At 39.4% G+C, this 12,322-nt stretch overlaps 1 protein-coding gene and 1 long non-coding RNA gene across 6 annotated transcripts in view; both read right to left on the bottom strand.

The window, feature by feature from the left end:
- The window catches only part of LOC141975390 (uncharacterized), a 96,282-nt gene that overhangs the window by 42,693 nt on the left and 41,267 nt on the right, over positions 1-12,322 (bottom strand). The window lies entirely within an intron of this gene.
- HOXC5 (homeobox C5) lies at positions 8,224-9,541 on the bottom strand. Its single transcript, XM_074935154.1, has 2 exons — positions 9,085-9,541; positions 8,224-8,438 (listed from the first exon to the last, which is right to left on the bottom strand). The coding sequence occupies exons 1-2, from the start codon at positions 9,539-9,541 to the stop codon at positions 8,224-8,226; spliced, it is 672 nt and encodes a 223-aa protein (XP_074791255.1).

Genomic DNA, 12,322 nt, shown 5'->3' with positions numbered 1-12,322 from the left:
TCAATCACGACTAAAATGGCTGTTTTTGAAAAGAGCCACTTCTCCTTATGAAGAAACTTCTGAATTCATTGGACCCTTGGGTTCTTCGTTCATAAGAGAAATGTGATTTGCGATACAAAACGCCAAAGCTTCTGTCCAGGCACGGAGTTATGGCTGTGTGTGTCCCCTGGCAAAGTAGAGGATTGGTCACACTACATATTAAAATAACCTTTATCTATGGAGAAATTGGGGAATGTTTTTATATGCATCTCCATCTTCACGAAGCCTGAGTTCGTTTAAGCCTTAACTCTCCAGTCTATCCACTCGAGCACCCCCATTGTTATATTGTTATTAAACCTGGAACAAGTTGTAGGTCAAGCAAGAAAAAGGAAAAACAACCCTCTGGAAACCCACGTGCGGGCTGGAGCCTAGATTTGCATTGAAGCCACCTGCCGATGAAACAGCTCCGCACCTTCCAGATTCACTCAGCGCTTTGCAGCATGGAACCCACCGGCCTCGCCCCAGAGAACCTAGAACTATGAGCCACCGCGCCTAGTGACTACTAGCCTCGCAGCGAGGCCGCCTTTTGCTTCGCAAAGGGCATGAAGGCTCGGGAAGCGGTTGCGATTTATTTCTGCTAACAGGGCATTCCTTTTCTTGTCTCTCCCCCCCCCTTCCCCCCCCCACGCTTTCCAGGCTGCTACTCCTCCGCGCCGAGCCTTAAAACAGTGCCACACCAATCCGATGCTGTCACTCCCGGTTCAATGTGAACAGCAGAAGTGATCTCAATCTACTGGTTTATTTGGAGAGGAAGAAATTAAGGATCGGGTGGGCAAAAAATGTCTTTGTCCTGGGTCCTCCCCCTGCCCCATCCCACTGAGAATCTTCCTAGTTGTCACAACTGCTCAAGTTTTGTTGCAAAGAGCAGAGGCCAAACCCAGCTCACCTTCTTCCTCGGAAGAGCGATCTCGCACCAGAAGGAACTCATGGCACCATTAAGGGGCCCAAGAACTCACCCAGTATTACACAGAAGAGGGGGAGGGGCAGATGTATACACATATGGCTGGGCGTGCAGGCTGGACACGCAGCTCCTTAGGGAAAAGAGCCATAATGGAAACACTGGGGAGCTGCTGGCTTCGGAGACCTTTTGGAAAATCTGGCCCCAAATGTGGGTGCAGGGCTCTTGAAAGATTGGCCCATAATGGAGAATTTGGTCAAATAATAATAATAATAATAATTAATAATAATAATAAAATCCCAGAAGGTTGAAAACAGAGATCAGTCCCAAGTTGTAACTATCCAGAAGTCAATGAAGTTACACGCAGGGTGAATTAGGCCCGATGTTGCTTCTATATTTAATAAGTATGTATCGATCTCTATACATACACCACATCACTGTGTATATTTCTTGTATGACACTTTACATTCTGGATACACATGAAGGGTGTACTTTATGGGTGCATGTATGTACATAGTATCTACTTATATACAAACTTAAATATTTTACACCCGGGGTCTTTGTTCAGGCAAAATTAGCATATACTTCAATGGGAACTTCCCCTAACTAAATGACTACAATTTGGTTTATTTTAGCACACACCTGGCCCCATTCAAGCCAAAGGAATTTTTCCAGTGGGGTCAGGATTTCACCTATGCCTATACAAAGAATCACCTATCTGAAGGATTGTCTACAGGTGTAGAAATAGCCGGACCAAGTCGAATTCTGCTCTGGCCCTCCACACTGCAAATCTGGAATGATTCATCGTTTACTCTGGTGTGAAGGGAAACAGAATCTGGATCCATGATGAGCGTGTTAAATTAACTGAGCACCTTACTGAGGGACTCAGCAAGTGTTGCTGTTTATTGAAACTGGCTGAATCTTTATCCCAACGTAAATAACTAGGTAACAAGGAGTATTTAGGCCTGAATCTCCTGGAAGTTGTCGCTGAGTTGTAGGGGTGGGATCAGAGCCTGGATTTGAGACCAAAGGCTTGGGAAGCATCTTATAAAGACCATAAGTAACAGGAGCAACACCTACTTGAAGGCATCTGGCCTATGTATACGCACAGGGGCCTATGATCACAATTCTGCTTGGTTTCCCATAAGGGGACAGAGTTTACCCCTCTCCCCCTCCCCAGTATATGGAGAGTCCTGATTTTAAAATCCCTAATGAAAATGAAGGCTGTTTGCATGGAGAAACTCATTTTCCCCAGGAACACCCTTTTCATGAAAGTTTGGAGGACAAAGACCCTAAAGCTTACTGGGCAGGATCCTCCTTTTCTCCTCAACTCTACAAAAAAAAACCCCACTGGTTTCCTTGTGGGGTGCAGATAATGCAGAATTGGGCTCTTTGGGTCAGAGATCAGCTCCCAGTAAACTCCAATTAAGAATAATGAGTTTTCCTCAGATTGTTCGTGTGTGTGATTCTCCATTGTTCTCAAAGGGATCTATTGGGTACTGAACATTTCTGAAAGTCCAGATCCTACATTTACAAAAAGAAAAGGAGGACTTGTGGCACCTTAGAGACTAACACATTTATTTGAGCATAAGCTTCCGTGAGCTACAGCTCACTTCATCGGATGCATTCAGCTGTAGCTCACGAAAGCTGATGCTCAAATAAATGTGTTAGTCTCTAAGGGGCCACAAGTCCTCCTTTTCTTTTTGCGAATACAGACTAACACGGCTGCTACTCTGAAACGTACTCTACATTTAGGCGTCTAAACGGGAGCTGAGCTCGTGGGATATACTGGCCCTATACTTTCACCTTGCACCGTCTCTTTTAAGCGCAACAAAACATTTTATATCTTCACATGTACACACCCGTCCCCCTCACAGACAGATTACACACACACACACACACACACACACACACACACCCCTCCTTCCTTTTCCTTTGAACTAGAGAAATCCTCTTTTCACTTCGCTGTTTAACAGGAGGGTCTTTTGATCGCGAGTTGGACTCCAATAAAACAGGCCAAGTAGTAGTTATTTCTGGGATTGCACACTTCTCTTGACTCTTAGATCCAGAGAGCTCAGCGCTCCGAAGGCAGTTGTATGGACTGGGGGCGGGGGAGGGAGAATGTGGTATATAAACAAACCAAGACGCTCTCTAGAAGTACAGTTGAGACAACACAAGCAGTATCAGGGACAGGAATTCTTACGTATTTACCAGTCATTGCTACATTTCCTAATTTTTTCCCCATTCACTGAATATGACATGTCTAACTTTGAATATAATATAGTCTTTGTGGTTAGATTTCAGTTATGAGCCCGGCCCTACATTCCCAAAACTACCATTGCCCAGGTGTGTTGCAAACAATATTGAAGGGAAACCATCCAGGACAGCAGTCTATTTCTCTGCATTCAAACAGTGCTCCAGACAGGTGTTTGGACTCTGGCCTGCCCCATTTTCGATAGATCCTTTCGCGATTGCATTGCTCGAGTTTGAAATCTATCCATTGGAGGTATATTGTTACATTAAGCCAAGGACACACAAGGAATAAGAGCAAAATCTCCTGGTTGTGGAGGGGGGAGTACAAAAAGAGAGAAACAGAGATTGCATTAATGGCACTTTGTGTAATCTGATCATATCAGTCTTCTGAAGAAAAAAAAATGCCACGTCTCTGTAGCCTTATCTGCGACAGGGAGTTTACAAATTCTTCGGCCTAGTTCCAATCCCGCATAGCTCTGAGTTCATGCCTCCCTCCACACACCTGCCAACAGCATCAAAGGAGTACAGAAGTCAGACTTCCAGATCTCTTTCCAGCTCAACCTCCCCCCCCCCAGCAATGCGCATGCACTTCACCACCCAGCAACATTTAACACACACACACACACACACACACACACACACAGCAAACTCTATACTGTGGTCCTTAAAAAAACCCAAAGATTAAAAAAGCCCCAACAACTCAAGCAGGAACCAAAACTATCTGATCAGAGTTTTAAAACCAAAGGGGGGAGGAGAATCAAAAACCCCGATCCTCCACCTTTCGCTTTCTTCAAGTATTTTATTGTCTACAGAGAGAGTGGGGTAGGACAGGGGTGGGGGGAGAAATGTCTCTGCTTAACCAGTAATATATGGAGCTTTCTGGCCTTATCTAATTTCCACAAGCCCTGGGGAAAGAGAGGGGGTGTCTGATATTCCTTCTAGATAAGGTTCCTGACTGCTACTCGCCTATTACGCCTTCTATGTTACTTTAAAACGGCATACATACTAGTTTGTCATATAGTAAAAGAAGCAAAGCCCTCCCCCATCACAGTATCTACAGAATTCCATGCCCATCAGAGTTTAACGCTCTATTTTAATAAGACTCACTGGGTGCAATGGATTTTTCCCCCCCAGAAAGCGAGAGAGAAGGGGGGAAAATTAACTTACTGAGATCGCTTGGGATCCATTTGGTAAGATGTACCTTCACTAACAGCAGTCTGAGACGCCGTAATCCACACTAAATGCCTTGTCCCACTGTCCCAGCATTAAACAGCTCTAGCAGCTGCGATGGTGGACAGTTAAGATTATATATGATGTAAATATATTGTGGGTTTGTCAGCTCCCCCAAACCATAAAACTTAGTTTAATGACATCACGTGTTCTCTGAGAGCCATTCAGGGCTTTTGCTTAGGGCCATCCACATAAATAACCTTCAAAAGTTTTAAACTACTAAATTCACATAGAAGCCATGAGTATTTCTGCTAATGTTCTCATGTTCTCAGTTAAACTAAAAGCCCTTTGCTCAATAATAATGATGATGTTAATAGTAATAACAATGCAGGATTTTTTTTAAAAAATGGAACTTTGGTCTGTGGTTGTTTTTTTGGGGCCATTTTAAGTTCACACTGGGTTGACACGGATGACAGGGGAAAGGTAAGTCATTTTTTATTTCCTTCTTGGTTTTACAGCGATCTTTGGGAAAGGATTGAGAGGCAGACAGGAAAAAACAAAACCTCTCAAGAAAGCAGCGAAAACAACAATCAAAAATGAATCAGTCCTGGAACATGACTCTTTAAAAAAAAAGAGGGGTTGAAATAAATCCATGCCCCCCCCCCACCCCGGGAAAGTCAGGATTAACCTAATTAATCATAACTAACTACACTGCTGCTTCGCACTATGGCAATGAAAAAGTTTGGAGTTGTATGTGTTAGGTTTAAAAAAGAAGCAACAGCAACAAAACAGAACCAGCAAAACCCACTCCTCCCTTAGATATAGCAAAAATGGATCTGATTTTGTTAACCCTTACCTGTCAAGTCTAATTGTTTCTTGACAGTTTACCTATCAAGGAGAAAGGAAAGATGTTTTTGACGATTTAGCAAATACAGTGTTTAAGAGAAAGGAGAATAAGACTAGATACAGAACTATTTAGTTAGTGAACAGCCACCAGTATACGCCAAATTATTTTCCGTGCTTGAGCAATTTCTCAATAGATTTACACAGCATGGGTAGAAAATAAAAACCTAAAAGGAATAGTTAAAAGACTCTATTATTCTATTTGTAATTACCCAAGGCCCACATGGTCAGAGGGCCAGAGCGTTAAGCAAAACCTGGTTCAGGCAGAATGAAATTTCCAGACCTAGTTTTGATTTGCTTAGCCGTATTTCACTGCAATGAACGGAAAAATGACAGTTCTTCCAGAAAAATAAAAGGAATTTTCAATTGACTGTTAAATGACAGTAAAATTAAATGTCGCAGCCTTTCTGAAAGCATTGCTTGATACTTGTAACTTGCCTAATAATAAATAAACTATAGGAAGAGGTAGAGTCCTAACTCCATGTTTAATAAGAACGCCATATAGACACTCCACATTTGACCACGCTCTACTAATTGTACCCTTAAAGACTTCCAGGCTACCACTAAAAGAAACTTTTGTTTCCAGGTTCAGGAAATTGTTCCATTGTTTGAAATGTGTAAAGGAAATGCTATAAAGTTTTATGGAGCTATTGGCTTCTTCAAGCATTTGTTTCTACTGTAAATAGCTCTCAAGACACATCAAGGATGACCTTAGTAGTGTGTGTTGTCTGTAGGTATGGTGTGTATGTATACAAATAGACAAATATATGTTTGTATACAGACACACACACATATAATTGTATATATGCAAGTGTTTGTATATGTGTGTATATGTATATCTGTCTGCCTGTATGCATGTGTGTGCGCACATACATATATATGGACAGACATAGATAGATAGATAGATAGATAGATAGATAGATAGATAGATAGAACAGACCTCAAGAATACTAAATTAGGCCAAGCACGTTAAATAATAGTAATTACAATAACAATAGTCAGGGGGTTAGAAAACAGTGGTTCTAAATACATTTTTAAAGTATCGAGATTTCCTGTATAAGTTTTTAACTACCAAAGAAAATGTAATTTTATACTCAGATCTTGTAGCATCCTAAAGACAAAGTAACTTTTACAAAGAGCACGTTAAAAAGTCTACTCTAAACTTCCACCTTAAACCTTGCCGGTGAAATCCTGGCCCCACTGAAATCAATAGCAACTTTGCCATTGGTTTCAGTGGAGTCAGAATTTCACCCTGAACCTCTATTCGAATATGGGCCTCATTCTGCTCCCACTTAAATAAATGGTAGTTTTACCATTGATTTCAATGGGAATAGGATAGGGCCTATAGCCACTAAAAGGTACGGCGCCTACATATCACTGTACAGACCCCAACTCATGCAACACATCCATTTAAACCAATGGGAGTTGTGCCTGAGCGTTCTTAAGTTGCTTCTCAACCTTTTAAAAGACTGTTTAGAGGTGTCAACTGGGTTGTTTTGGGAAGGGTATTTTCTCTGAACTATACATATACACTTGGGGGAGTCTTTGAAAACTAGATTCCTGGCAGAAGAGGCCATCTGTCAGCTGGGGGAAATGAATATAGAGCCTAAAAGGAGTTTGCTTGGTTTAGAAGAAGCCAACGCTGCCATATTATTTGTATTCTGGAAGTAACAGCAGTGCTGCACTTTATTCAGAGACGGTTCTATCTAGCATTCTACAATCAGAAGACCCCACCACTGAAAAGCACACATAACTCAAAGCTTCTTTGGGTCGAGGCATATAAGTGTACAGTAAGAAATGGATCCCTCATTCTGCCCTTGTTATCTCCAGAGAGATTTTTAAGCAAACTAGAAGCAGGATTGAATACAACTCTAAGAAGGAAAATCAGCACAAAGGGGTTAATCTCAGCTGGCACGCCAAAGTTTGTATTATTTAGTGTTTATTTAATATGACAAAATATAAGTTCCATGGTCTTTCACATATGAAACTGCAACCAATAAATATACGGCGTACATTATTGAAAACAAGTTATTAAAATGGACTACATTTAAACAAAGATGTACAAATTTTTGCTTTTTTATATACTTTTAGCATTTAGCAAATCTACATTAATTACTCAACAAATAAATACACAATAATATTAGGTCCAGATAATTCATTTTCCCCACATGCTTTACTCTTCTGCACAAGATATTTCGGATGATTGCTCAGGCCGATTATTTCATAGTCCATTCCTTTCTTTTCATATGCAAATAATAAAAAATAATGAATTCTAAGTCCGAACAAAACAAACCAACAAACAAAACCAACTCGTCTCAGAGTTTTTTTTTTTTGCCATGTTTGAGGACAAGTGCATCTATGAAATAAGCTGTGGATGTATCCAATCCACGTACAAGGTAAACATTTTTCTTTTAGGCTTCAGAAAGTAACAGTGGAGATGTCAGGTCTTTTACGTACAACCCGAGGATACAGAGGTTAATTTACATACAGTAAAATATATCCGCATTTTCCCTTCTGCTATTAACATTAAGCAGACAGTTAAGGAAAATTCTGTGACTTTAGACAACTTACTTTGCGTTTTTTCTCCCGTAGGCAGCTTATTATTGTTGTTGCTATTGTTATTATTCTAGCACTGATAAAATATAACCCATTAGCTCTGCGGATTGTTTTTGAGCAACATGATTATGATCGTCCCTCCCGCCCCCCAGAACGTACAGGTTAGAACATTGAGTAACAATCTAAAGAGCTATACACTAAGTTCTGCATGAAGCGAAGAGCAGGTTTTTGCATACTAATAAGATAACTCCTTTGTCTGATGGATTTGTGAGGGTATGTAACACAGTCCATTCAGCAACACGACCCCCTCCCCACCCTAAAAAGAAAAGTTTTTCTGAAGGTAGATTACAACCAAACTCGTGTAAATATTTATTGACTCTCTCTTTAGAGAGTCATCCTTCTACTTAGAGAGAATCTTTGCTTTTCAATTTGGAATCTTTCTTCCACTTCATTCTCCGGTTCTGAAACCAGATTTTGATTTGCCTTTCGTTTAAGCACAGGTTGTTGGCAATTTCAATGCGCCTCCGGCGTGTGAGGTATCTGTTGAAATGAAATTCTTTTTCTAGTTCCAGAGTTTGGTAGCGAGTATAGCTAGTTCTGGAACGTTTGCCATCTGTTTCTGGAAAATAAAAGACACCACATGAAAAGCCAAAACAATTATGTTTCAAAAATAAATAATAACACAACAGAATATAAATAAGTCCCCTTGGTTATACCCAGGACAATTGTATCTGCCTGGGACTTCAAGGTTTGGCCAGGGTCAACATGTAGCTTCTCTTTTTATAAACACCTTCAGATAAAAGTTTGTAAAGATCAAACGTATGCAGACTGAGCAGAAGAGAACCTGTTCCCTGTTAAACATTAAGAAAGTGTGCAAAAGAGGGGAATATATTTTCATGGGCTGGATTTCTATCCTGGAGAGGGTGCAAGGAGGAAAAACAAGTCTATATAGACAGGATGACTTTTTATATGGTTTTTTTGGGTTTAATATTTTTAAAGAGAAGCCTGAAAGAACATGTGTATTTTTAAAACCCCCTCCAAAAAATTGGAATATTGCCTTTTATACACGTTTTGTTTCTATGATCCAATTATGCTGTCATAAATTTGGGCGTATATAGCCTCTAAGCCTTTTAGTGGACAGTTTTACGAGCAATTGATGCCTTAGTCGTAAAATTTACGACCTTAGTTTTTTTTTATTATTTGCCCCGTATGGCCTATAAAACCAGGCAAATCCTGTGAAACAAAATCAAGAAGTGAAAGTTTACCATGGCTCATGTGTAGTTTGGTCATCCACGGATATATTTGTGGTGGTTGCTGCTGCTGCAGTTGTTGCCCTCCTTGTTGTGTAGTTTGCACGGGCTCCGCTTTGATCTCGCCAGTGCCCTTAGATCTATCCTCCAACGCCGTGTTACCAGCCTTCTGACTGTAAATTCCTGGGTTTAGAGGAGTCTGGTCGTCTCTGGCTAGAGAGTGCCCTGAAGAACCCGTGACTGTACAGGAAGGTCGGTCGGGGTTAGTTCTAGGGCTTGAAGACATGTCCAAACCGTTCAGAGAGTTGGAAGAACCAGAGGATGGGAATGTGATGCTTAGATCCAGCCCACTGTAGCAATACCTGGATGACTGAACCTCAGACAGAGATCCATAATTCCCATAACTTTGCATGGTATAGGCAGGAGCATTTTGACTTTGCTTATAGAACGAATTGGCTACGTAAGAACTCATGTCGGATTTTTTGCACCCTTTTGATTAGGCTTGATTTGTGGCCCTTTGAAGTTCAGGGGGTTTTTTGTTCTCTAAAGTGCAGAATTTATAGGTGGAGATTCTTCTTTCTTTATTCTATGTGCGCTGCCCAAATAAGGCATGTTTAAATAGAATCACGTGACTGTGTTGGCCAGTCATAAATTTGGCTTGATGACCCCAGGAGGTTATTGATGGAAGCCTGTGAAACGTATCTGATATGTTGGCAAAGCAAACTAAAGGCCCCAAGTAAAAACCAAGACTACGAGACTATAGCGTCACCTGGTGCTAGGCCTGTGGTACAACGCTTCATGAAATACGGCTTCCCATGCCCCCCCTCAGTGTATACATTGGACTTGGGTGTAGAGTGGCCAACATATAAAAGTCTTTAGCCTTTTAAGAAATGGAAGATTTGGCTAATTTTGTGTTGACAGAGCTTCAGAAGCGGGCATGGACGTATTTGTGTGGGATAAAGCCAGCGATGCAAAATATCTTTAGATACATGCCATAATACGTTCTCGCTTTATTTTCTTTGTGCGCATATATTATGTGGCTATAATAGCAAAGTATGGTTTATATGCACCTTTAGAGAAACACACGTACCTAGCTGTGTTTGGGTGGGAAGGGGGGGTTCATATGTGTGTCTATGCGCATCTGTATTATTATAGATCTGTTTGTGTATTTGCTGTAGACTGAAACGCTTTAGTATTTCTAATGCACAAAACGCGTTAGTGTGAACTGTTAGTCGCTATATTTTATTTTGTTAGAATAATATATCAGTTGGTGCATATATATACACACACACACATATATATATACTATATAATATATGTAATGTATTGTCTGTAATATATGTTACAGACAATACATTACATATATAATATATACAGTATACATACATTGTCTATATTGCATATACGTATACATTGTACATATGAATGCACATATGATTTATCATCTAAATCTCCTGTAATATGCAGCTATACACAGCAAATTTGAATATATATATTCACATCTGCTGTTTATAGCTGTATATTATATATATATACATATATATATACATATATATATATATATATATATATATATATATATATATATACACTCTAGCTCTGTGTATCACTCTGTGTGCGTTATGTTATGTGTTAATATCAGTGTATGTATTCAGTGGCAGGGAATCCCATAAAGTTGCCTCCCCATAAATATTTCATGGCTTAGGTGAATGAAATAAACACATACAATGCCTTCTCTTCAGTATATGTGAAAAAAAGCTCTTAAGTATTAAGCATGGGCTGCTTCTGTCATGTATCTACAGTAATGACCGAAAGTTTACAATTTCTATTACCTTTACCACTGCAGTTTACTGCTTGAAGAAGTAGGGAGACCTGTGCTTGATGCTTACTGAGAAATCAAATCTCCTTTCAAGGGTATTTAGTTAAATGATTGCATTAAAATATGATTCCTTCTGCTAGACTGCCTTAAGACAAGGATACGTGCCTGTTGCAATATACACACAATAACAACCTTAAAATCTATTTCAAGGTTTGTTGCTTTAAATGTTATGACAGTTCATATATATATATATATACACATATATTTATATAACTACATAATTTCTAGTTCATAATTATATCATTTCTATTTTTTCTATTAAAATTCAGACCAGGGAAACAAGTTTGTTTATTTCTTTTTAACCTTCCTGTTTTCTTTACTGTGTAGCAAGACTATTGTTTTGTAAATGCATATTTTGCTCTCCTTTCTTATGCCGTTTTAAGTAACATACACAAGCGGGGGTGGAAAATAAGCAAATTATGGGATTATAAAACCTCCCTGCTCTTTTTATTTCAGCCGAATCCTGGTTGTTTAAGACAAACTCTAAGAGTATGGTGGGGCTTCCAGGAAAGATATGCCCCTAACGTACCACTATATGTGTTAGATACAGAATGTTCCTACCACTGGTAAATGCCTTTGTACTGAATATACCACAGATGATATAAAATGTAAGTTGTGTTCAAGCCTTCGTAACATATTATATAAGTCTGCAATATACCTTAGTGTAATATTAGCATTGTTTACTTCATAGTATGATATTGTCAATTACCCTCTGCTGAGTGCCAGCTTTTCTATAGAAATGGTCTAAGTAAGTCTGGAAAAGTGTGTGACTGCTTAAAGCTGGGTGTTCATCAGCAATTTCAAATTCATGTATTTATTTATTTATTTATTGAATAACAACAACAAACATTCTGTGACCTGTGAATTGCCTGATGAGGATTGCAATAAAAATACTATTTGAACTTTGGAAATCCATTTTTTTAATCAGGGAGCGAGAGGTATGGCACAGATTTGTGATGCCCTTTAACAATACAGTAACAAGACTAAATAAAGGAGACAAAGCAAAATGTATACTTCCCCTTTTGGAATACTTTTGAATGAGAGAAGTATGGAGGAGGTGTGTGTGTGTGGAGGGGAAGGATAAAAGAATTTGATTTTTAGGAAAAACACACAGAGAATAAGTGAACTTTCGAACACCCTGTTATCAACATGAGGGGCTCCAATTAAATCTCAGAGGCCAGTCTGTAAACTTTAAAAATAATATTCAGTTTTATTAAATACTCAACAATAGTCCTCTGGACATGATCTTTATACATGAGAGGGTGTAACACAAGGTTTGGGTTTTTTTCTACTGCTATAGACCTCCATTCACTTTATACTGTTGAACATTACAGTGCTAAACATAAATATAAATACAGATACCACAAATACAGC

This window comes from Natator depressus, chromosome 20 (genome assembly GCF_965152275.1).
Source record: "Natator depressus isolate rNatDep1 chromosome 20, rNatDep2.hap1, whole genome shotgun sequence".
In the NCBI taxonomy this organism is placed as follows: Eukaryota; Metazoa; Chordata; order Testudines; family Cheloniidae; genus Natator; species Natator depressus.
This window is presented reverse-complemented; position numbering and strand designations above follow the sequence as displayed.